The sequence below is a fragment of the Oryctolagus cuniculus genome, chromosome 7, assembly GCF_051225735.1.
Source record: "Oryctolagus cuniculus isolate XC-2025 breed Fujian yellow rabbit chromosome 7, ASM5122573v1, whole genome shotgun sequence".
NCBI classification, from domain to species: Eukaryota; Metazoa; Chordata; class Mammalia; order Lagomorpha; family Leporidae; genus Oryctolagus; species Oryctolagus cuniculus.
The window spans coordinates 120627897-120654644 of NC_142873.1; the positions used below are offsets into that span (position 1 = coordinate 120627897).

A 26748-nucleotide genomic window follows, 5' to 3' on the forward strand; every position below is an offset into this window, starting at 1 on the left:
CCTACAAGGAACGGTTAGCTCTATTTTGTGGCAAGGAGGGACCGTTTCCTTCACACAAAGGCACCTGAGCTGGTCTTGAAGATAAAGAGGAATTTGCCAAGAGGATAAGGCGGTGGGTGGGGAGAGAAGGGTGAGGGCGGGCACAGTGCGAGGTGACCCGGCTTGGCACTGCAACACTAGCTGACGGGCTTGCTCTGTATTATCACTTGGAAACAGAGCCTTTCACTATCAAATGGAACTTCTCTATCGTTCGTACAACCTTATGATGCCAACTCCAATCCTGCTTTTATCTGCCATCCACTGCAGTTGACTCTGTAGTGGTCACCAGTGACATCCGAGCTGCTAAATGTGATCCAGTGGACTTCTCAGACGTCACTCAACAAAGTCAAGTGACACCGCTGACCATTCCCACCTTGGGGCTGTCCTCTCTTCCCAGAGTCCCGAGTCCTTCGTCCTTGTCTACCTGAACTCTCAAAAGCTGACGTTCCTCATGACTTACCCCAACTCTCCTTTCCCACCCCAGGCACTATCAGCCATGCCTGTAGCTTTGAATACCATTCACAGGACGTCCAAGCTGGCCTCACCTCTGAGCCCCAGCCTTGTAGCTCCAACTGCCTCCTTAGTGTCTCCATTTGGAAGCCTGTCAGGCATTTCCAAGTTAAAATTCCAAAGTGGAGCTCATTCCAGCCATTCCCACTGAAAGCCACTCATCCCGTCGTCACTCGTCATGACCCGCCCTGCACCTGGCAGTCACTGGAGCCATCCTTGCCCCTACACCCAGGCGCCAACTTCCGTCACCTGGCCGAGGGCGACCCCCACTCCTGACACACACCCTAGTCCAGGACCCATGTGGCACCTGGCCCTCCGCCCCCAGCACTTTCTCCACACAGCAGCTATAGGGGTCGCTGAAATCGCTTTATTCTCCTGCTGAGAGGCTGGCTGTGGTGGCCATGGGTCCCATGCACAAATATTCCAGTTCCACTTGTTCTGCCAGTATACGGTAGGTTTCTGAAATTTGGTGGGGGCATGTGACCCTCTGGGGACAACGAAATGGGAGAAGTGATCCACGTCACTTCCGGGCGGAAGCTGAAGGGATGGTGCACGTTACCCTTTCCTGTGGCAGGATGGACACGACAGCCCAGGGTGGCTATCAGGGCACCTGGGCTCTAGACGGAGGATGTGACGGGGACAGGAATACACAGCTCGAGTGAGAAATACTCACGTGGCACCTGCCCTTCCCTGCGCCCACTGCACCAAGCAGGAAACACAAATGCCTTACCACGTGAGTGAACCCCAGGGTAACCAGCTCCTGCAGACCCACCCCACAGCTCGCCACATTCCACCCTCACTGGCCAGGACAGTCTCTGGAACAAGCCAAATCTCCCCCACCCTTCTGGGCAATGCGTTTGCCTGGCTTGCTCCTTCCCTACCTTTCACTGCTGTGTCCAATGCCCTTCCTGGGACCCCCCATTCCGGCAGCCTGGCCGTTTCCTGCAGGGCACTACATGGCCTGTCCTCACCGATCATCCCTCTGACTGACTGTCTCTCTCTCCCATCAGACTGTGAACACGCTGGGGGAAGAGCCCACCGGTGCCTTGCCCGGGACCTTCGGTAGACTTCCCAGGATACTGCAGGTGCTCAAAAAATACCTGTTATGTGAACGAACAAGTGAAAGAGACCCCAAAGCCAGGACATAACACTGCAGACATCACGGCACACACGCACCTGAGAAGCCACGTCCCCTTCCCAACATGCCGCACCGCCTCCCCAGTCACACACCAGTGACTGCGTCAAGGCAATCAGAGGGTGACGTCCAGAGAGCACTGAGCCTGCAAATCCCCAGTGTCTCCCATTCCTCTCCCTCGTCTAAGAAACCCTGTGCAAAAAGGAAACACATACAACACAAGCAAAGCGGAAGAGGAAGAGCGATTTTAATTTTCTATCAAACGTTCTTCCAAAAGCATTATTTTACCCTGTGTCTCATTAAGTATAAGAAATAACATTAGCATTAGAAAAGCTAGGAAAAGAGATAAACATGGATAATTATTTAAACTAAACTAAGTGAAAAAGGAGAATTTTAACAAAGGACTGAGAGCTTTATAAATTGTTAAATTAATGAGATATAATTTGAAGACTGTGCATGTCAAAGCAAACATTATTTGTTCTCTTCCTTTTAACAATAGCATTTATGATGCTAATACACTGATTTTTCAGGAAGGAACCCCATTTTAAAATATTTTTATTTAAAAACAGGTCTGTGCTCAGCTAGATTTTTCCCACAAACTCTGATTATGTTTCTTCATTTTGATTCAGAAACAAAATACAGTTTCTGCTAGCATGATGCAAAATTTAAATATTTTTTAATCCCAGTACAGGATTTTAAGAACTATCAATGAGAAGTTCATTGAGGTCATTAAGTGCAAGACACCAGCTACTGTCCAGTTACTCATATTGTGTCTTCTCTAGTTCTTTCTATAAAAACCTTTTACATGGAATCTTCAGCAGGATAATCCTTAAATATAATTTTCAAGCAAAATAAGAGTTCTGTTTACATAGTTTTTGGATTCTTGCTGCTCCTAATTTTATTCTGCAACAGTTTTACCTCGAATCATAATCACCCAGCTAACTTTGTAACGCACAGTTGTTTGCATTTCAGCACAGCAGTACCCACTGGGCTCTAGCGACCCCGTGCTGAGAGACAAGATTGGTCACACCCATTTAGAAACAAATCGATTTCGCACTATTTGCCCATGTGTAGTTTCAGTGTAAGTTCTGGTGATGAAAATACATCGATACACATCTACAAATCTCATCTTGATTTTCAGAAGCAGCCAAAGGGAGCTCTTCAGAGCTTGGCCTTGCCTGGCTGAAGCTGAAGGTTTTGTAACTTCATAGCCAGACCCATGTTGCCGGTGATTTTCAATTTGCCTTGAAAGAAGGCCTGCAGAAAAAGAAAGAGAATTTGTTACTCGGGGCTTTGGAGATTGCTGGTGTTTCTGGACTACTCAGCCCTGAGACGACTGATTCACCCAGGTCTGCAGCCCGGCTTTCTGGGGAGATTCGGAACCAGGTTCCTCCCAAGGAGGCCGTGCAGCAGCCACGCTTCCCCGGAGCGGCCGAAAGGAGACCCTGCCCACACTCCTCTCAGAGAACGGCCCTGTCTTCACCTGCCCTCCTCAGAGCTGCTGCACTCCCCACGCATTGGGCAGGTGGGGGCATGCTACCTCGGTTTTGTCTAAGAACATTACAAGTGAAGTGGAAAAATGAACTGTGTTTTCAGTAGGCTTCTAGGAGAAAAAGCACACAAAACTCACTTGGGAACCCTTGGGACTCAACACAATGTGAATGAACTACCACCTTGTTGGTCCCCCCCCCCACCCCCGGTCTACACGATACAGGCTGTAGTATTACTTTTTGGCTCAGTTAAAAAAAAAAAATCAAACCAATCCAAAGTGCAGAACCACAATTTATTCCATTTAACAACTGCATGGGATTAGATCACATGATGTTTGCTAAATTTATCATGTAACAAAATCTGGGGAAAATTTTAAGAGAAATAGCAAACTTGGGAACACAGCATGTCTTTGTGCCATGACCTCAGTCTTTCAACTAAATTCTGACAGTCAGGAAGGCCAGATGGGCCAGGTTTGGGAGGACCGGCTCTTTAACAAGTGCACGAGGGAGTCAGGAGCTCGTTACACCGTCCAGGGAAGGCACAGAGCTGCTGTTCCTGCACCTCCTGGTGAGCATGAAGAAATCCTCTCCCTGCCCCTCCTCCGTCTGGACAAACTAAGTATTTCCTTTCTGTATGGCACAAAGCCTTCTGTCTGATGACGTAAATGTCAGATGTTTCAGAACACAATATATTTAACATATGTCACTCAAAAATATGGACCAGCAGTCAAACTTCTTTCTCTTTTCTAAGTTAAAAGAGAAATTTATCTGCTATCTACTAACAATAGAGACTACATGAAATGCTGCCCTCGAGGATTCAAACGTAGGGGCCACTTTAATCTGGCCCGTCAGTGCTCTTCAGTGGGCTTCCTGGTGGAGAGCACACTGCTCTACTGCCCAAGACTGAAATTAGAATTTCCATTGCATTTAATGATGTCCAGTCAAATCCTCTACTGAGTGACAGGGAAGAGCATTAGCATGTTAACAGAAAATCTGCCACTTTTATCTTTAATTCCTTTGGGTGCTAACAGGTACTGGAGGAGAACGGGCAGAACACAGAGTAAAGCAAGGAGGGCAGCAGAGATGTGTGGACATGTGAAGTCTGAACACCCTGCTGGAGCCATGCACTGTGTGTGCAGCGGGACAGGGAGCAGAGCAGCAGGGGGGCGATGGCAATGCCTGCACTGGGGGCCTCTGTTCCGTGCAGATTTCTGGAGCAGGCCCAGTGGGGGAAACGTCAATGCCAACAGCGTGGGCCCAGCTGAAGCATCACAGATGCAGACCTCACTCAGGACCAGGACGGCACTGGCTGACGCAGGCAGACTTGCTTAGACAAAGTATCTTTAAAAGGACCACAAGTGGCTATCAGGGTCAAGTGTTCTGTCCAGTCTCACAAATCATGAGGGAATAACAAGCACAAGACCCAGACTTGTGAGCCAGGCTGAGGCAACAAAACAGTGAAGTTACAATGGAAAGAAATACCTTAGTTTCTTTTTTGGTAATGGAAAGCTCTGTATATCAAGTCTGTTCAGCTACAGAGTTTAAGAATAACCTTGACAATTTAGGGACCAGGAAAATCCACACAAGGTATCAATAAATTCTGGGCAAATAAAATTTAATCCAACAAGTGTTCACTGAAAACCTAAAAGCGTCTAACACTGTGCTGAGTTCTGCGTACACAAAACTAATAATCCGCGGTCTTCCTCTGGGGCCTGATCTAACAGGAAGAGGCAGGCACACCATGACCACTGTACCAGGCAAGCGCTCAGCTCAGGAGAGGGCTGGTGCTGCCCCTCGGCCACGTGAAAGGAAGTCCACAGCACTATCCTCTTGGCAGCTGGTCCGGGAAGGACAGCTCAGGGGAGAAGAGCGTGGGCAAAGACACACACTGTGTGAGGTCACAGCGCCTTTGTTCAGACCGCTCCTCATCTACGCACAGGTGCTGGCTAACCCTCGGTCAGCCTGGGGCCCCACGCATGCGTTGCCTCTTCTGTGAGGCTTTTCTTGACAGCCCAGGGACATGTGGCTGCTTCCCCCTACCCTCCCCTAACCACAAGCCAGGTGTGGCACTTTGGATCCTTGTAACAGGGCTTCAAAAAGATCATGGACTATTCACATTAGCTTTTAATTCCATTTTTTCATGAGCATTTTGGAAACCTGCATATCTTTTATAGATCCACCTTCTACCAAACTAGACACCCTGAGCATAGGAGCCATTTCTTTTCCATCTGGACTCTCCTGGCATACAGGACAGCATCTAGCACGAAGCTTGCTCCTCAGACATCTGTCATTTGTGAACATCTGGGGAACAGAGTTGCGTGGGGCTGAGCACTCTGCACATCTGGGTAGGAGGCAGGAGACGGTGAGCTCCCTCACTTACCGACTGAGGGTTCATTTTACCAGTCATTAAGGCCAGTAAGTCCGAGTCAGCCATGGTGATCGTGCAGTCAGCCTTCTTATCTAAAACAGAGAGCGTGGAGAAGGCGAGAGAAAAGGAGAGCAGTCAGTTTCACACACGTTTTAATCAAGAGCCACTGACAGCAACAGACTCACCCAGTCCTGAAGCAGTGTTGGGAGATGCACACCAGGCAAACTGCAAAAACCATCAGCAGCCTCAATATTTAACAAGAGGGAACTGATTAAATATGTTATGGTATATTCATGTAATGGGATACATCACAGCCATTATAAAGATGATGGGGCTGGCGCTGTGGCGTAGTGGGTAAGGCAGCTGCCTAAAGTGGTGGCATGCCATATGGGCGCCGGTTCAAGTCCCAGCTGCTCCACTTCCAATCCAGCTCTCTGCTATGGCCTGGAAACCAGTAGAAGATGGCCCAAGTCCTTGGGCCCCTGCACCTGTGTGGGAGACCCAGAAGAAGCTCCTGGCTTTGAATCAGCACAGCTCCTGCCGTTGTGGCCACCTGGAAAGTGAACCAGCAGATCTCTCTCTCTGCCTCTCCTCTTTGTGTGTAACTCTTTCAAATAAATAAATAAATCTTAAAAAAAAAAAAAAAAAAAGATGATGTGTACCTAGACTTACTGACCTGAAAAAATGTTCAAATTATGGTGTTTATAACATCATTATATAAGCCAGTTACAAAATAAACTGTCAGTATGATGCCATTTTTGCTTAAAAACAGGATTTAATTACCAGGTACAGGGAAAACATCTGTACACTGGGACACCTCTTTGTGACTCGCAGGCTGCACATGGACCCCCACACCCTTGCGTCCTGGTGTTCACACCTTCCCACAATCCCCTCCCTCTGGTGTGACTGGCAAAGGTGATGAGATGTCATCCCTGTGACTTCACTGCCTTGTCTAAGACTCAGGCCCACTCTCCCACTGCCTTTGAACAAACTAGCTGCTACGCCGCGAACTTCTACAGACACTGCCATGGTTCCTTAGGAGCTGCCGGCAACTCTGGCTCACAGCCGGCAAGACACCAAGGCCATCGTTCTCCGCACCGCAACCTGAAATGTGAGCTTGGACACAGCCCTACCTGGCCCAGTCCCTGGTTGAGAGCCCAGCTTTGTGTGACCCTGTGCAGAGGACCCAGCTTGGCTAGGAACTGGGAAGCAATAAATGTGAGCACTGTTTTAAGCCACTAAATCTGTGATAAGTTGATTTGCAATGAAACTATTTTCAAAACAGGGTCAGGTAAGGGGGAGAAGGTATTTGCAATCCCATGTACCTGACAAAGAACTTGTATCCAGAATACAGAAAGGACTCCTACCACACAGAAAAGATTGAAGTGATCCAACATGAAAATGAACACTGTACAAAAGAGGTCCTCCAAATGGTCAACAGCACACATGCAACGGCACTTAACGTCACTAGTGACTGGAAAATGCACATTACAGCCATGACGAGACGCCACATAACTACTAGTATGGATGGCTGGAATTTTTAAAAAGCCAATAATCAGAGTAGCAAGAACACGGAGTAACTAAAAGGTCAACCTGATACAGCAAAAATATTAGAGTAAAATGGTCCAGGCTCTATGGGAAAGTCTGAAAGCTCTGCAGAAAGCTAAACCTACAAGTACACACACTCTATGAACTAGTAATTCCACCCTTAGGTATTTACCCAAGAAAAATGAAAACATATGTTCACACAAAAACCTGTATGTGAATGTTGATCATGGCTTTAGCCGTGACTGCCAAAAGCGGAAAAAAAATCAAATGTGCATCAACTGGCAAAGGCACGAACTTCCCCTAACTCAGCAGCAGAAAGAACAAATTGCTGATGACCTCTTGAAAGAAGTAGGCTCAAAACCTGCGCACTGGACGATTCCATCTGTGCAACACTCTGGGGGAAAGGTGGTGGCAGGGACTACAGCGACAGAGACGGAGTTGGTAGTTACTAGTGTCTGACGGTGGGAGAGGGGTCAACTACACGGAGACATGAGAACACTCTTTGGAAGCTGGAAAATACTCTGCTATGTTGATTTTTGATAGTGGTTACATCATTGTTTGCAGTTGTTTAAATTCACATAATTATTCACCTAAAAAGAGTAGATTGTACAGCAAATAAATTATACCTCAAGGAATCTGACTTTATAAAAGAAAAAAATTGACAGTACAAAAGACTGTCAAAAACATAGTACAGAGGCTGGTGCTTTGGCGCAGCAGGTTAAAGCCCTGGCCTACAGTGCTGGCATCCCATATGAATACAGGTTCAAGTCCTGGCTGTTCCACTTCCAATCCAGATCCCTGCTAATGGCCTGGGAATGCAGCGGAGGATGGCCCAAGTGCTTGGGCCCCTGCACCCATGTGGGAGACCTGGAAGAAGCTCCTGGCTGCTGACTTCAGCCTAGCCCAGCCCCTAGTCATTGAGGCCATTTGGGGAGTGAACCAGTGGATGGAAGATCCCTCTGTGTGTGTGTGTGTGTGTGTGTCTTTCTTTTACTCTGTAACTCTGCTTTCAAATAAATAAAATCTCAGGAAAAAAAAAAAAACAACAACATAGTGTATAGGAGCAAGGTAGGCATTCAGCCTACCAGTGACGATCCTAGTTAGGACTGTATCCCATATCAGAACACACTCCAGACTCAAGTCTCCTGATAACAGAGACCTGGGGATGCAGCAATGATGGTTCAACATGAGAGACCTGGAAGTTCCTGGCTCCTGGCTTTGGCCCAGGTAAGCTTCAGCCACTGCAGGCACTGGGGGTTGTGGGGAGGGGGACAGTAGATGGCAGCACTTGATCTATCTCTCTCTACCTCTCAAAAAATACACAAACAAAAACAGAGCAATTGAAACTCTCCATAATATAATATGGAAGGAAATACAAAACAGTACACCTACATTAAAACCTATTTGGCTTATACTTTCTATTCCCCAAAGAAACTTTTTATTTAATGAGTACAAATTTCCTAAGTACAACTTTAGGAATATAGTGATTTTTCCCCCATATCTGCCCTCCCACCCCCACTCCCACCCCAACCCCTCCTCCTTCTCCTATTCCCTGTCCCATTCTCCATTAAGATTCATTTTCAATTAACTTTATACACAGAAGACCAACTCTATAATAAGTGAAGATTTCAACAATTTGTGCACACACACACACACACAAAACAAAAGCTTGGAAGAAATTTTGCAGTTAATTCTTATAATACAACTCATTAAAGGCAGAGGTCCTATATGAGGAGTTAGTACACAGTGACTCCTGTTGTTAATGTAACAAATAACACTCTTATGTATGACTTCAGTGATTACCAGAGGCTCTTGACATGAGCTGCCAAGGCTATGGAAGCCTTTTGAATCCACAATCTCCATCAGTATTTAGATAAGGCAGTAAGTAAAGTGGAAGTTCTCTCCTTCCTTCAGAGAAAAGTGCATCTTTCTTTGATGACCACTTCTCTCCACTGAGGTCTCACTCACAGAGATCCTTCATGTAGGAAATTTTTTTTTGCCACAGTGTCTTGGCTTTCCATGTCTGAAATGCTCTCATGGGCTTTTCGGCAAGAGCAGAATGCCTTAAGGGCAGATTCTGAGGTCAGAGTGCTATTTAAAGTGATTGTCATTCTATGAGTCTGCTTCTCACGTTGGAACATTCTCTCCTTTATAATTCTATATTATTATTACCAGACACTTGATCTTACTAACACTATATTTTAAGACCTAGCATTTCCACCCCTGGGTATATGTCCAGTGGAAATGAGGACTCATGTACACAAAAAGACATGTATGAAAGTGCTCACAGTGGCAGGTGTTGTGGCACAGGAGGTGAAGCCATCTCTCACGATACACACATCTCCTACAGGATCAAACCCCAGCTATTCTGTGCTTCCTATCCAGTTCCCCGCTAATCTACCTGGGAAGCAGCAAATGACGGCCCAAGAACTTGGGTTCCTGCCACCCATGGAGGATATCTGGATGGTGTTTCCAGCTCCTGGCTTTGATTTGGCTTAGCCCTGGCTGTTGAAGACATTTTGGAAGTGAACTAGTGGATGGAAGATGTGTCTCGCCCTCTCTGTCACTCTGCCTTTCAAATAAACAAACAAATCTTTTTTTTTTTTTTCAAGATTTATTTATTTATTTGAAAGGAAGAGTAACAGAGAGGCAGAGGCAGCAGCAGAGAGAGAGAGAGAGAAAATCTTCCATCCACTAGTTCACTCCCCAAATGGCCACAATGGCTGGAGCTGTGCCAATCTGAAGCCAGGAGCTTCCCCCAGGTCTCCCACACGGGTGTAAGGGCCCAAGCATTTGGGCCATCTTGTACTGCTCTCCCTGGCCACAGCAGAGAGCTGGATTGGAAGTGGAGCAGCCAAGTCCCAAACCAGTGCCCATATGGGATGCCAGCACCACAGGCAGTGGCTTCACCCGCTATGTCATAGTGCCAGCCCCAACAAATCTTTTAAAAAATTATGTAAAATGCATAAAACCTAAAAGTAATATAATCATATATAATCATCTCTATAATCACTACTAAACTCTTAGAATACATGCAAATGAAAATGTTTAAGTTTACTTTGTTACCAGTAAGTAAGCCTCGTAATACTATGTATATGCCAAAAGTAATTCTCCTTAAGATGCGAGTTCAAACTAGGACAGGATATCAATACTTTAACATAGCTAAATCTCTAACAAATGGTCATTTGTTGGTTGATGTAAAAGGAGCTGGCAATTTCCAGTGGTGGCTTTTACTGGGTAAGTGCACATTCCGACACTGCTCTGGCTGCCAGTCAGTGTCGGTTTCAACAGAAATTACCCTGTCCCAGGGTAGGATCCCTTCAGGTCTGGGAAGGGACACCAGTGTATGGGGAAGTGAGCCTCTACAGGGAGCAAGGCTTTCCTGAAACCATCCAATAGATTTATACAACGAAACAGGTGGAAAAGAAGTTTTTTAAACAATCACCTTAACAGTTGTCTGTTAAGCCAAGTCAGAATTTAATACTAAGCAACTATTAAGCTTAGACATTAAAAAAGCTGGTCCTACTGTATTTACTTCCCAAAATTCTTTCTATTTCCAAAAGCTAGAATCCAGATAAAGCCTTTAGCTTTTCCTTCCATGCCACCTTAAATTAGAGGCAACTCACAGAATGCAAACATAGTCATTTTTCTGCCCACTCATTTTGAGGGTAGGAACTTTCCACTACAAACCATGCTGCCCACAGCAGATGGCTGCCCTTATCAGTGCTCAGCTTGTCCATCACTAGCCTCTCAGTAAGTCCTCACTCAGCAGTGAACAGGGCAGGGCCCCTGACTTTGTCTCCTGCCTCCAAGCTCTACACTGTCTTCCAGGAGTTCTACCAAACTGCATGTTTCACAGTCAGACAGAGTCCACGCTGAGACTCGCCCTCCCAGTGCCTCCAGAGCGCCCTCCGTAACACAGCAACAAGGCAGCTCTGCCATCTGTGACAGACCCCTCCTCCTCCACGGCTTCCAGGTCCCATCAACGGCACCTCAAATCCCCCGGCACCTGCCTTTGAACAGCACCCGCTCTTCCCACTGCTAGCCCCCATCTGCTCACTTAAGACAGCAGCAACAGCTATCCTCTGAGCTCCTCTCTGCCCTGACTGCTCCCTTCCCAATGCATGAGGCCTAGTGCACCAGCTTCAGCTTCATCCTCTAATGTACAGCTCTGACTTTCACTGTTCTACTTACAAAGGTTTACTGGACTGATCAAATAACCAAAAGAACGAGTCATGGCCTTTAAGCCCTGCAGAAAGCTGGTCCTGAATCATCTTGTTTCTAAATCACACCAGGCTCTCTCCAACAAGAATCAGGGACAGTGCAAAGCAGCTTCCACTTACTGAATGCTTACCAGCTGCCATTCTTTCATTCTGCTGTTCATTTTTTTTAAAGATTTATTTTTTTATTTATTTGAAAGAGTTACACAGAGAGGGCACTCCCCAATTGTACACAATGGCCGGGGCTGTGCCGATCTGAAGCCAGGAACGAGGAGCTTCTTCCCAGTCTACCACATGGGTGCAGGGGTCCAAGCACTTGGGCCATCTACTGCTTTCCCAGGCCATAGCAGAAAGCTGGATTGGAAGTGGAGCAGCCTGGTCTCGAACCAGCATCCATATGGGATGCCGGCACTGCAGGCGGTGGCTTTACCCGCTACGCCACAGCGCCGGCACTATCTGCTGTTCATTTTTAAAAGCCTATCACATGTCCGTACTATAGGCACTGGGAATGCAGCCGTGTACCTACCAGGCAAAAAGCTCTGCCTTCACAGAGTGGGGAGATGATCAACAAGCAAACAAATGACTTAAATACCACATAGCACATCAGAGGGAGAGAAATGCTATGGAGAAAAATAAGGCAGAAAACAATAGGGAATGGTTGTAGAGGTGTGATTTCTACAGGGTGGTTTTGGAAAGCTTCAATGAGAAGGTGACAAGGTGACACTTGGGCAAAGATTCAAAGGAAATGTGGAAGCAAACCAGGAAGACTTCTGGGGGAAGATGATTCCAAGCAGAGGCACACAGTAGAAAGCCCCCACACCAAGACCATCGCATATTCAAGCAGCAGCACAGAGGCTAGTGTTGCTGACGTTCAGTGAGGGGAGGCATCACCAGACCAGAAGCTGGCCCAGGCCATGCACTATCACTGCGAGATCTGCTTTTACTCAGAGTGGACTGAAAGCCACCAGATGGTCCTGAGCTGAGGGAGGTCACAATCTAAGTTTTGAAATCATGGCTCGGGCCTGTGTGTGAAGAACCTGGTGAGGGCAAAGACACAGGAGGGAGATCAGGTAGAAAATGCTGATGCTTCGACCAGGTGGTGGGAGTGGAGGAGGCCAGGATTTGCCAATGCATTAGATGGCGGTGTGTGAAAAAAGGGGGCCAAGGATGACTTCAAAGTTTCTGGCCTGAAGAACATGGGAGCGATTCACTGAGAAGCGGGAGAGAACGGGAGGAGTATGTGCTTACGGGGGGCCGAGGAGGGGACCAACAGTTCAGTCCTGGGGGCTGGCACTGTGGGGTAACAGGTAAGCTGCTGCCTGCAACACCAACATCCCATAAGGACTCCGATTTGTTTCCTGGCTGCTTCACATTCCTGCTGATAGTCTGGGAAAGCAGCAGAAGATGGCCCAAGCATTTGGGCCCTGCCACCCATGTGGGAGATCTCGATGAAGCTCCTGGCCTCCACCTGGCTCAGCCCTGGCCATGTGGCCATCTGGGGAATGAATCAGTGCATGGAAGATATCTCTCTTATTCTCTCTTTCTCCTCTTTGAAATAAATATATAAATCTTAAAAAAAAAAAAAAAAAAAAGAGTTCAGTCTCCCACATTAGCTTTGCAACACATCTTCAGTGTCAAAGCAAACTCATCAATTAAATTCCAATATACTTGGCGTTCAGTGGCTGTGTCCAGAAATCTGGGACTCAGTAGTGCAGAGACTACTTTTAAAAAAAAAAAAAAAAAAAAAAAAAAGATTTTATTTATCTGAAAGGCAGAGTTACAGAGAGAGAGATCTTCCATCCGCTGGTTCACTTTCCAAATGGCTACAATGGCCAAAGCTAGGCCAGGCAAAAGCCAAGAGTTTCAATCCAGTTTCCCACATCGGTGCAGAGGTCCAAGCACTTGGGCCATTCTCTAGTTTCCAGGCATACTAGCAGGCAGCTGTATTGCAAGTGGTGCAGCCAGGACTCAAACCGGCACCCATATGGGATGCTGGCACTGCAGACAGTGGCTTAACCAGCTACACCACAGCGCCAGCCCCACAGACTATTTTTAAAGCATGAGACCAGATGAGATCCTCAGGCAGTGAATGCACATAGAGATGTCTGACCCTGGGAACACTCCAACATTTAGAACTTTGGAGATGAGGAGGGACTGGCAAGAGAGGCCAGGAAGGAGCAGTTGGTAGGTAAGAAGAAAACCTCCAAGTGTTACATCAGGAAGGCTAGGAATTGATCACATTTTGCAAGGTGGCAGTCATTGGTGATCTGGACAAGATTTGGGCATGGCAATGAGGTCAAAAGCTGATGAGTGGGTTCAAGAAAGATCTGAAAGAGAGCAAGGGGCAACAGTGAGTAGAAACAGGTCTTCTGGGGTCACAAAACCACACACTGGACCATGTGCTCTACTTCATCCCCACACCAACCTCACGGAATAAATACCATTTGTTATGCCCACAGAAAACCAGCTCAGAGAAGTGAAATAACTGGTCCAAGATCAGAATGTCAGGGCCAGAATGCCTTCCTGCGTTTGTCTAATTCCAAGGCCTCGGATCAGCTCTGCGATGGCTTCCCTATGTTGGAAGGAGGCAGCTTTGACCCATTCCTGCTCCCAGGGACTCGTGGGCTATTTAACAAGTCCTGTGTCTCTAAAGCTGGCCCTCTAGGGAAACCAGGGCAGACTGATGGAACCTTACTCTGGACAAGGCCTTTGAGAACCTGTCAGTGCTCCATAGTGAAGTTGCCTACACTCACCTGAGTTGGGAAGCACTGATCCTTTGCCATTCTTCACATCTACCACCCAGGTGGCTTCTTTACCTCCAGGGCCATCCTTCACCTTGAAGGCAAATATACCACCAATCTTCTTCACAAACTGTTCTCCTTCCTGGAAAGAAAAATAACACTGGGAGTTATATTAAGTCCATCTCTCTGGTTTTCTGGCAAGCCAAGTAATGTTTAAAGAAACACATGACGTGAGTGGCTGGACAAGCAGCAGTGCCCATGCTCCCTTAGGATCCTTTACCTGAAAGTCTGAAAGGCAACCAGGCAACAACTCTCACATCTGGCTAATCTGTTGAAAAAGACTTTTTAGATACAACTAGTGCAAAAGAAGGGAACATGGGGTTGGTGTGGCAGCATTTTTTGATAAAATATCCTTAATGTGTCTACTAATCTGGGAAGGATTTACTCTAGCCTTATTAACTATAGGAACCAACTGCCTTCCTCCTTTTTCACAAGTAAATCCCCTTACACCTATTTTTGGTTTCCCACTATCAGAACTTAAAGATAACTAGTTCTGAGATCAAAGTCTTTTTTCTTTCTTGTCAACCATTGTAACATGAAGAATTATTCCAGAATATACCACCCATCACTTACTTTTGGACCCTGGGGAATGAAGCTGGCCTAATCACAGACAACAGAACCCCAGCCCCCATCTCTGTCCACAGGTTTTTTTCCTTTCCCTCTTCTCCCCTTCATTTGAACTCTGCTTCACCATTGCTCCATGAATATTTATAAAACCGCAAATTATTTTAAGTTTTCTCTAGGAAAAAAATGATTAACAATAATTTTTTTTTTTTGACAGGCAGAGTGGACAGTGAGAGAGAGAGACAGAGAGAAAGGTCTTCCTTTGCCGTTGGTTCACCCTCCAATGGCCGCCGCGGCCAGCGCACTGTGGCCGGCGCACCGCGCTGATCCGATGGCAGGAGCCAGGCCAGGTGCTTTTCCTGGTCTCCCATGGGGTGCAGGGCCCAAGCACCTGGGCCATCCTCCACTGCACTCCCTGGCCACAGCAGAGAGCTGGCCTGGAAGAGGGGCAACCAGGACAGAATCCGGCGCCCCGACTGGGACTAGAACCCGGTGTGCCGGTGCCGCAAGGCGGAGGATTAGCCTAGTGAGCCGCAGTGCGGGCTTAATATACATAATTTCTTTAGTCTTCATAAACCCAAGTAGTTGGGCAGGCATTGTTATAAACCCATTAACAGAAAAAGTAACTGAGGGTCATGAAAGTTAGGAACACTGCAGACTATTCTCAACACTGCAGCCAAGGAGCCTGACATAACCCACCCACACCAACTTGACCCACTCATACCAGCATGGCTTACCCACAACAATATGACCCATGCACACCAACGTGGCTCATCCAAACTAATGTGTCCATCCACACCGAAGTGGCTCATGCACATCAATGTGACCCAACTAGCACCTTTAGACTTGAATTTCTTAAATGGCTCCCTATGGTAAACAGGACAAAGGCCGTCTTTATATATATCATTCGAGAATCTTCACGCTATGAATGATATTTACCTGTTCTTATCTCCAACCCCCTTCTCGTCCTACTCAGGCCTTAGGTCCTAACAATACAGGTCATCTTTACTCCACAAACACGGTGCCAAGTTGATTGACATTCCCATGCCCTACTCACCTCCTCCTATTCTCCACTCCCACCTGTGACCTCAACATTCAAGTCTTGGCTAACAAGCTAACTCTTCCACAAAGGCTTCCCTATCTCTACCAGATACTTCAATGGCCCTCTGTACAGGCACCCACGTTTCTCTTTAAGGCAGGAACATTCTTCTGAGAAATTTTTTCACATCTCTCTTCTTACTAAATTCTATGTTCCCTGAGGGCTAAGACATACAGTTAGTAAGTAATAAAAGCAGAACTCAATTCCACGTTGGTTCAATCCCAAATTCAACACTCTTTCCATTTGATCATACTATCTGTAACTGTAAGATTCCCAAACTTCATGCCAGTAGAGCAGTATCTACCAACATGAAGTGAATCAAAACAGTTTCAAAGTCTTTTCCACATTCTTTGAAATCTCTTCTTTCTCAAGGTCCTGCAGAGCTGATCTGAGAGAGAAGTTAAACATATTTTTGTGTTAAGCCATCCAGGAGCCAGGATTGCTCTGGGGCCAGAGGCCATGAATGACTGCTTCCAAATACATCCACGTCATCTGCTCACACAGTGCCCCAGGAATTCAGCTAAGAGTAGGCAGCAACAAGTTCGCACAGGAAAACACTTAGAAATTCTATCTACATGCTTGAAGAGAAATTCCCGCAATCTTACTACTTATCCTCTCAGCTCCTTAAGAAAGATGCATTAATTTGCACTTGCTGTTATTTTTGGAGAATCAGTTTACTCTTACAAAATCACATCCTGGGGCTGGGATTGTGGCCCAGCAGGTGAGGCTGCAGCTTGCAATGCCAGGATCCCATTTCGGGGTGCCAGTTCAAGACCTGGCTGCTCTGCTTCTGATCCAGCTTCCTGCTAATGTGCCTGGGAAGGCAGCGAAGATGGCCCCCGTGCGTGGGCTTTTGCGACCCATGTGGGAGACCCAGATGAAGTTTCTGGCTCCTGGCTTCTGGCTCCTGGTTTCAGCCTGGTCATCTGGGAGTGAACCAGAGGATAGAAGTTCGTTCGTTCGTTCGTTCGTTCATTCTCTCTCTCTCTCTCCCCCTGTCACTCTGCCATTCAAATGAAAAAGCAAAACTCAAAAAAAAAAAAAATCATATCCTTTGGTCAAAAATATACTTTTTACCTGAATCAGGACTCAGAGTAGGTAAGGGACATAAGGAGGGGAGAGAGTTAAAAGGGAAAAGAAAACGGCCGTGAAACTGGAGATCATTTAAGAAGGTTCTAAGTGCTTCCTAGCCTGAAGAAAAGTACTTCTTTCTGAGTAGGCAAAAGGTCAAGGAGTAGGCCCTATAGTAAACTTAATAGGGACAAGAAAATTAAGACAGAATTCAAAGAAGGGCAATGGAGTAGTGCTAACAAAGACGAAAGTAGAAATAAAATCTCTCGCCAGGCTGCCTTTGCTAATGCAGAAAATGTATGAATTGACAAAAGATTCCAAGACTTTCACTTTCTAGTACTCACTTAGGAAAATGACAATCGTGGGAAGGAGAAAAGAAAAACAGGACAAGGTCCATGTGGGTGAGATTATGGAAGAGGAAAGAATTAAAGTGGTATCTGCTTGCAAAGCTACAATAATACGCGCAAAATGAGAGCAGCACTGCTTGCTGACCCCAACAGTGAAGCAGTCGGTGACTAACACACACAGCCATATTTCACGCCTCACAGGCTCATTTTTAAATGATGTTTTTTGTGGAACAGGGCTTTAAAAATGGAGTAACTTGACAGAAATAACTATTGTATGGGTTTCTCTGCAGGTAAATATTGGCAGCATGAAAAAGAAAATTTTTAAACTAAGCCTTTATAGAGTTCCAACTTCACATTACAGTGGATAATTGTAGGGAAAAAACTTAAAAAGCAGTGAGTTTTTTTTTTTCTACTAGATTTTGCAAAGACTTTAAAAACCAGCCAACAGAGTATCAGAGAAGATGTGAAGAAAAAAATGGTTACTTTCATTAATTGTCAGTAGGTCTGTAAATCTTCATCCTCTTTCTGATGGGTAGTTTGGCAATATGTACTAAAATGCAAAATGTACAGATCTAACCCACCCAGCAATCTACCCCCCGTCCCGTTACTGTTTATACTAAGTACTTAAAGATGAGTACAAAAGGAAATTTAACACAATGTTTTACTTGCAAAACTTAAATACAACCTGATATTCAACACAGAGGAGGCCAGTTAAATATATTGTGATACCTATACATGAATGTACCATGTATTTTTTTTTAAGGCTTATTTATTTGAAAATCAGAGTTACAGAGAGGCAGAGGCACAGACAGAGAGAGGTCTTCTATATATTGGTTCACTCCCCAAATGGCTGAAAGGCCAGGCAGGGCCAAGCCAAAGCCAGAAGCTTCATCAGGGTCTCCCACGTGGGTGCAGGGGCCAAAGGACTTGGACCATCTTCCAGTGCCTTCATAGCAAGCACATCAGCAGGGAGCTAGATTGCAAGTGGAGCAACTGAAACTCAAACCAGTGCCCACACGAGATGCTGGCACTGCAGGTGCTGGCTTTCTTAATTTGCTACGCCACAGCACCGGCCCAAGTGCACCATGTATTAAAAATGATAGTAAGGATTTATGTGTATGGCCATGGAACACTTGTTGAGAGAAAAGGGCTTGCAGGTGATGTGGAGAGCAGACAGCTCTAGGGCCATGCCAGGCTGCAGCTGCAGCCGCAGGGGGAGCTCTCTGGCGGGCCCTGTTCTACCTCAGCAAGGCAGCTGAACACTAAGAAACTCCTGGAAGAGATGGCTCTTTCACAAGACACAGCAGCCACATCAGCTGTTTTCCTCTTGGATGTTAACAAGTCCTTTGATTTTCAGAAAGGGAATTATGAAATATGCACACAGTTTACCTGCGTTTCACAAATGCTCTGAATCCTTTTTATTATTTGTGGTGACTTTGGTCACCACAACAGACATATATGATGACAATCGTGCTTAAGGCTAAACCCTTGCCTTACATGGTCTCAAATCTAATGTCAATAATGATATCTCACCTTGCTTCTAAACTTGAAATAAAATAAAATCCAATTTTACCAAAAGAGAATAACTGTCTTTTTGGAGAGTTACTCTTAGATTGCTTTAGTGATTATTATCTATCACGAACAATCTACTGTACACAAAAACAGATCTGTATATATAGTATACTTTAAAAACCTAACTGTAAGTTTACATACACAGAGGGAGATGTGTTAACCACTGTTAACATTTTAGTGAACTTAAGTGACAGAACTTGGGAAGAGTGGGGCTGGCATTATGGTACAGTAGGTTAAGCCTCGGCCTATGACACCAGCACACCGTATTAGAGCACTCATTTAAGTCCCAGCTGCTTCGCTTCCAATCCAGCTCCCTGCTAATGTGCCTGAGAAAGCAGAAGATGGCCCACGTGCTTGGGACCCTGCCACCCACGTGAGTGACCTAGATGGGATTCTAGGCTCCTAACTTTAGCCTGGCTCAGTCCTAGCCCCAGCCCAATAGGCCATTTGGGGAGTGAACCAGCAGATGGAAAATCTCTCTCGTTTTCTTTCTCTGCCTCTCCTTCTCTGACACTCTTTTAAATACATTAAATAATTTTTTAAGATTTATTTATTTGAAAGTCAGAGAGAGGGGGGAAGAGACAGAGACAGCGATCTTCCATCTGCTGGTTCATTCCCCAAATGGCCATAAGAACAAGAGCTGGGCCGAGCCAAAGCCAGGAGCCAAGAACTTGTACCACTTCCTTCTATCAGCACCTCAAACCTGTGTCTAATTCCTCTACCCTCAGGGCCCTCCCAGTAATATTTCACATAAATCTTACCTCTTCAAGCTTCTTTTCAATCTCCTTAAAGACAAGATTTGCCTTAAATCCATCACCTGCAGAGCTGGTTGGAGCAGCCTCAATTTGATGGGTTCTGAAAGAACTGGAGAAAAGAATCAATTTTAATTTGTGGAGTTGCTTGGGTATAGGTTTTTCAACATTTATACACTAGTAATTTTCAAAAATCCTAAGAATAACAATGTTTTAATTCTTATCTGAAGAATATCTGAAGAATAATTCTTATCTGAAGAAGATAATTCTTATTTGAAGCATTTTTTCCTCCAAAAATATTGAGTACTCATTAGATGCTAGGCATTATTTATGAAAGTACAATAAACCGAAGAAGCTACCCTCAGGAAATTACATGCTAGTGGAAAGAGACGATTAACAAGCAAAAAATAAAGACTATGACTACTATGAAAAAATAAGGCAGGTTAAGGAGATGAAGAGAGTATATTTATATGTGTTGGGTATATTATTTTTATTTATTTTATTTATTTGAAAGGCAGAATGACAGAGAGGGACAGAGACAAAGAGATCTTTCATACACGGTTTCATTCCCTAAGTGGCTGCAATGGGCCAGGGCTGGGCAAGGCCAAAGCCAGGAGCCAGGAGATCCATCCTGGTCTCCCACACGGGTACAGAGGCTCAAGCACTTGAGCCATCTTCCATTGCTTTCCCAAGCACTTAGCAGGAAGCTTAATCTGAAGCAGAACAGTTGGTACACGAACCAGCACCTAGGAAGACAACAGGAAGATGGCTCTCTCCCTCTCCCTGTCACTCAGCCTTTCAAACAAATAAATCCTTATACAAAAAAAAAAAAAAAAGCTAGATTGGTAGTTATGGGAAATATGCAAATACTTCCAAAAGTTCATGGAGGGGCAAGCATTTGTTGCACTGGGACCCTGGCTTGGGATGCCTACATACCACATCAGAGTCTCCGGGTTCCAGTCCCACCTTCACTTGTGAGTCTAGCTTCTGGCTGGTGCACACCCTGGGAAACGGCAGGTAATGGCCCAAGTGTGTGGGTCCCTACTATTCACACAGAAGACCCAGACTGAGTTTCTGGTTCCTGGCTTTGGCCTGATCTGGGAGCAGCTATTGTGGGCATTTGGGAAGGGAGCAATGGATAGAAGATCTCTGTCTCCGTCTTGCAAATAAATGAAAAAATAATTGTTTTTTTAAATTTTATTTATTTATTTGACAGATAGTTATAGACAGTGAGAGGGAGAGACAGAGAGAGAGAGGTCTTCCATCCACTGGTTCACTCTCCAAATGGCCGCAATGGCCAGAACTAGGCCGATCTGAAGCCAGGAGCCAGGAGCCTCCTCTGGGTCTCTCATGTGAGTGCAGGGGCCCAAGCACTTGGGCCATCTGCTGCTGCTTTCCCAGGCCATAGCAGAGAGCTGGATCTGAACAGGAGCAGCCGGGACTAGAACCGGCGCCCATATGAGATGTGGTGCCACAGGCAGAGGATTAACCTACTATGCCACAGTGCCAGCCCCCAAAAAATAATTCTTAAGCTCATGGCAAAATCAAGTTGAAAAATGTTTATTTTGATGCAAAAAAATTTTAAATTCATGTAAAGTTTTTTTCATAATATGCATTTTCCATAAACTTTTTGAAGACCCCCCCATTTAATAAGAAGGCCAATACAGCTGGAACAGAGTAGAAGGATTTAATGTCAAAGAAGGGAGAGTTTTATAGGTCAATTTTATTTTATATATAATGGGAAGAATGGTAGGGTGTGAGCTGGAGAGGGCATCATCCAACTTATATGTTCGGGAGACCCAGGCGGAGTTCCTGGCTCCTGGCTCCAAGCTGGCTCAACCCAGGCTGTTGTAGGCATTTGGAAAGTAAACCAGCAGACGAAGATCTCTCTTTCTGTTTCTCCCACTTTTGGTCACACGGTCTTTCAGATAAATAAATCTTTTTTTAAAAAAATAAATCAGGCTGCCAGGTGGAAAATGGCCTGTAGTGGGCAAGCAGAGGCAGGGAGATCAGCAAGGAGCCACAGCGGTAGTCCAGGCACAGGATGAGGGGGAACAGAGGGGGCTATACAGGAGCAGGGAGAAAGCAGAGGTCGGACTCACAGATTTTTTTTTTCTTGTAATACAAGATAAGAATTCAACAACCACCTGCCATTAGTTGTCTGCTTAGGAAACAACTACAGAAAATATCCTGATGCGGAAGAAATACAGCCTTTATCGCCGCAAAGGCCTGGGCTGGAATCCCAGAAGCCACTAGTGCTGGGTTTCTGAGCCGGTGCCTCCATTCAGCACACAGTGGGGAAGTAAGGAAGAAGGTGGAGGGCGTCCCTGACTGCAGCATTTAGTCCCCCTAGGCACTCCCGAGTCTGGAGGTTAGGTTTGGATAAAAACCCCAGGGCTCTGAGGAGGAGGTGCTCCCCTTAGGTGGTCAGGCTATCCCTCTGTCCAACCACAAGCACACTGATGATGGCAGACTGGACCTGGGACCCCTGGGACATGGGAAGGCAGCTGCTGCTCAATAAGCATTTTTTTTTCTCTGTCTATTCTTTTCCTTCCTCCTGCCCTCCCCCCCACACACCATCCCCATCCATTTCTCCTTTTCCTTTCCTTCTTTTCCTCATTTCATAAATATTGAATGACTGCTCCAGGCCATGATGAATAATGAATGCATGCTCCACGACACCAAGGTAAAGAAGTCAGACCCACTCTTCCACTAGAGGGTAAACCGAAGAAAAGACACAGAAGAACTGCACATCACAGCAAGCAAACTGAAGGAAGCAAATAAAGAGAGGAACCTACTTTACCCGGCCAGCGAGGGACTGTTCCCTCTGAGCAAGTGCACTAAAGCTAAGCCACTGCAAAGATCCTGAGGGATGAAAGAGCCTGGAGTGTTAAAGCAAAGGAAGAGCAGCGTCAGAATGCAGTCAGTGGGGGGACAGTGACAGGAGATAAATTAGAGAACCAGGTGGGAATGCCATAATGCAGGGAGCTGGGGACTTCACAGGAACAGTAACAGAGAAGTGAAAAAGTTTGGTCTGTGCTTATTCTTACAAGTGTACAGAATGAACAAGTGTACAAGACTGGACCTGATGGGAGGGGGTCTGGATTTGGGCGGCAGTCCAGCCATGGGGGTGGGGAGCAGGAAGTGACTCAAAACAGAGCACACAGGCCCTGCTGCTGAGGGAAGACACGAGAGGTCTGCAGAAGGCTTGTGGGAAATGTGTACTATGAAAATACTGCACAAGAATTTCGCAAAGTCTTTCCACCAAAATAAACATCTTTTAATTCCATTTTCCCACAAACTTCTTGAGGTGCCCTCATATAAGGGAGAATAAAAGTAAGGATGAGTCAGGCGTGTGTCGCCTGAGTAAGTGGGGGCCGGGGGCGGCTGTGGGGGAAGTGGAGGGGAACCAGCTTGTTTCTGGTACATTACACACGAGCTGTTTGTGAGACAAGGTGGCAGGTGGACACATGCTGGCACACACTGGCACACGCTGGCTGTATGCAAGCCCAAGGGACTGGACCATGAGGGAATCACAGAAAAGACAGACCAGGACAACGCCTCTGGAGCCACGTTCTTTGGTGGTCTGGAACACAAGGAAGCAGCAGCTAGTGATGCAGGAGAAACTGGGATGGCCCGGTGCCACAGGAGCTGTGCAGCCAGAAGGTGTCGGGGAAGGAGTGAAGCAGCAAGGGTTTCCAAGAGGCCCAGCACCCACTGGACGGAGCGACACGAGAGGACAGAGGACCCAGATGGAGCAGCTCCATGTGATGACGGGTGCAAGTCAGATCACAGTGAGCTGAAGATGGAGTAGGAGAGCAAAGGGAGGCCACGTGGCTCTTCTGAGGGGTTACTTTCAGGGGAACAGTGAAATGGGGTGGTCTCTGGAAGGGAGTGTGGTATCAAGACAGGCTTGGCGGCCTGCACCGCAGCTCACTTGGCTAATCCTCTGCCTGCAGCGCCAGTACCCCAGGTTCTAGTCCCGGTTGGGGCGCCGGATTCTGTCCTGGTTGCTTCTCTTCCAGTCCAACTCTGCTGTGGCCCGGGGAGGCAGTGGAGGATGGCCCAAGTGCTTGGGCCCTGCACCCACATGGGAGACCAGGAGGAAGCACCTGGCTCCTGGCTTCGGATCAGTGCAGCGCGCCAGCCATAGCAACCATTTGGGGGGTGAACCAATGGAAGGAAGACCTTTCTCTCTGTCTCTCTCTCTAACCCTGTCAAAAAAAAAAAAAAAAAAAGATAGGCTTGGCTTTCTGGGGGTGAGATACAAAGGACATCTTTATTCTGACTCCTATCTGAAAAAACTGTAGCTTCCCTTCTGGGTGTGGGCATATGAAAGTTTTGTAACTTTTTAAACATCTTTTTCCATTTTTTATTATATTAAAATTCATACCACAAAAATACCACCCTAACCATTTTTAAATGAGCAGATGAGTAGCATTAAATGTTAATTATATTACACAACCATGACCACCATCTATCTCTGTAATTTCTGCATCTCATAAAACTGAAACTCTGTACCCAATAAACTCTAAAACACCCCCTTGTCCCCTTCCCCAACTCCCAGCAAACTACCATTCTTCTGTTCAATGCATGTGACTATTCTAAGTATCACACAGGTGGAATCACATATTTGCCTTTGTGTGACTGCTTGCTGTCACTTAGTGTAACATCCTTGTGTTATAGCACATGTCAGAATTTCAAGGAGGATCTGACTTAAGATTAATCTGTCATAGCGTGTCTGCCTGTTGATGGTGATGAACCAGGAGAAAGGACAGAGATCTTGAGAAGGCAACAAAAGATGAGATTCAAGGGAAGGAAGAGAGTCAGCTGGGTGCAGTTCTAGATAGTTCTATGGATCTCGGACTAGGTAACAGAGTTTGGGTTTAATGGCTGCTGTTTTCTTAATAAAGTATGAGGCAAAGTGACAGACAGTGAAGATGAAAGGGTGGGTATGAAAAGTCTGAAGTAGAAAAGTGAGCCGACTAAACCAAAGGAATCACGTTAACACCATCAACACAGAGCGGAATCCAAGCTCCAGCCACGCTGGCCACACCTCTACCACCAAAGCTCTCGGTCTAGAAGGCCCAGTCCTAGCAAATTCCCTGTCCTCCATTAAGACTCAGCCCAGGAAACTCCCCTTCTGTGAGACTCCAAATGCCCAAACGTCAGCTTCTCAAGAGCAGATACACAACTTTAAAAGAAGAAGAAAACAACCGGGCCTTTTGTATTGCCAGTTCTCAGCACACAGTAAATAGTGACTGATCAGAACCGAAACTGCACTCAACTCCCCTTCTCAAATCCTAATTTCTTCCTTTTGCCTTCAGGACAGAAGAGTAGAATTATCTACAGCATAATGGCACACATCTGCTCAAAGGTCTGACCAACGGCGACCAAAAATCAAGGGGTCACCCCCAGTTCTTTCCCATGAGCCAATTTCATTTAATTATTGGTCCATTTTCCAGCACTTGGTCATCATCTCCATACTTGCCACTTCTTAATAACATGTATGATAATATACGATAAAATAATTACACCAGTACAAAGTATCTTGATACTTTCAGGGCAGTGTCCAGATATGTTCCCAAAGGTCACAGATCTTTGTATCTGATTTAACTTGAAAATCTCATCAAGCTATTGATTAACCAATTTTATGATTAGGACAAAAAGTTAACGTGTAAAGTTTTATCAACATTTTCTGAAAATCTCTGATTCCTAGTAACTTATTTGATGGATACTCTGCTCTAGGACAGCTGATTATAATTTAATCTCAGAAAGAGATAACTGATATTCACAAAAGGATGTTCTTATGATTTCTTTAAACACAAAGTTCTTCTAGTAGAAACTAAAATTTGGATATTTTAAGGTTTATTTATTTATTTTGAAAGAGTTATATAGAGAGGGAGAGACAGAGAGAGAGAGATCTTTCACCCACTAGTTCACTCCTCAAATGGCAGCAACAGCCAAGGCTAGGCCAGGCCAAAGCCAGGAGCTAGGAATTTCATCCAGGTCTCCCTTATGGGTGCAGAGGCCCAAGAACTTGGACAACCTTCCACTGCTTTTCCCATGCCATTAGCAGGGGGCTGGACTGGAAGTAGAACAGCCAGGACTCAAACTTTCCCCCACATGGGATGCCGGCATCACAGGTGGTGGCCCTAGCAACTATGCCACAGCACTGGCCCCTTTGGATGTTTTTGTAAAAATCTGATTTACATATGTTCCCCAGAATGAATCTAGTACGTAAAGCATTGGAAGGAACCTTGATAATTAAGCAGCAGAATATTTGACTTAGTTTATGAACTGTCCCTGTGTCCCCTGAAAAATTCCATTCTAAAGCCTAGAACAGGCTGGGCTTCAACAACGTCAAAGACTGGAAGCACAGAGTAGCCTATAACAGAGGAGCCTTGAACTCAGACCATGATCAGAGTCTGACTCCTGCGATGTAACTTTCTCCTCTGATCATCTCTTGCTGCTCCTATTCTTACTACTCCGACTCCTACTGTGCAGAGCTTTTATGAGGATTAAACAGACATCATGCAAAGCACCTACCCTGGGCCTGGCACATACTAGGCTCTCAAAGAACACTTGTTAAAGAACTGGTACAACTCAGCAATACAAAGACAACACAACTTTAAGATGGCCACAGGATGTGAACAGGCATTTCTCCAAAGAAGATGTACAAATAGCCAATAAGTACATGAAAATACACCCAACATCATTAGCCATTAGGAAAACACAAATCAAAATCACAGTGAGATAATACTTCACACCCACTAGGGTGGTTAAAATAAAATGCACAATGAAAACTGGTAACAATGTGGAGAAACTGGAACCCCGATGCAATGGAATATCGTTCAGACATAAAAAGAAATGAAGCACTGATAAATGCTATAGCATGAAGGAACCCTTAAAACACTAAGCTAAACAAAAAAAGTCAAACATGAAAGATGACAATATTGTGTGATTTCACTTATATGAAATAACCATTAAGGGAAAAATCCACAGAGATACAGTATACTTAAATTGGATGGTGAATTGTGTGACATGTGAATTATGCCTGTGGCTGCTGGGGGGGGCGCTGTGGCATAGCAGGTAAAGCTACCGCCAGCAGTGCCAGCATCCCATATGGATGCCGATTGGAGTCCTGGCTGCCCCATTTCCAATCCAGCTCTCTACTGTGGCCTGGGAAAGCAGTGGAAGATGGCCCAAGTGCTTGGGACCCTGCACTCCTG

The 26748-nt window shown here is 45.8% G+C and overlaps 1 protein-coding gene across 1 annotated transcript in view; it reads right to left on the reverse strand.

The window, feature by feature from the left end:
* Window positions 1-1909: 1909 nt before the first annotated feature.
* The window catches only part of SCP2 (sterol carrier protein 2), a 102516-nt gene continuing 77677 nt past the window's right edge, over window positions 1910-26748 (reverse strand). The window contains 4 exon segments of the mRNA NM_001082035.1: window positions 1910-2941; window positions 5555-5634; window positions 14064-14193; window positions 19526-19628. Coding sequence (NP_001075504.1) covers window positions 2846-2941; window positions 5555-5634; window positions 14064-14193; window positions 19526-19628 — 409 coding nt within the window. The 3' untranslated portion in view covers window positions 1910-2845.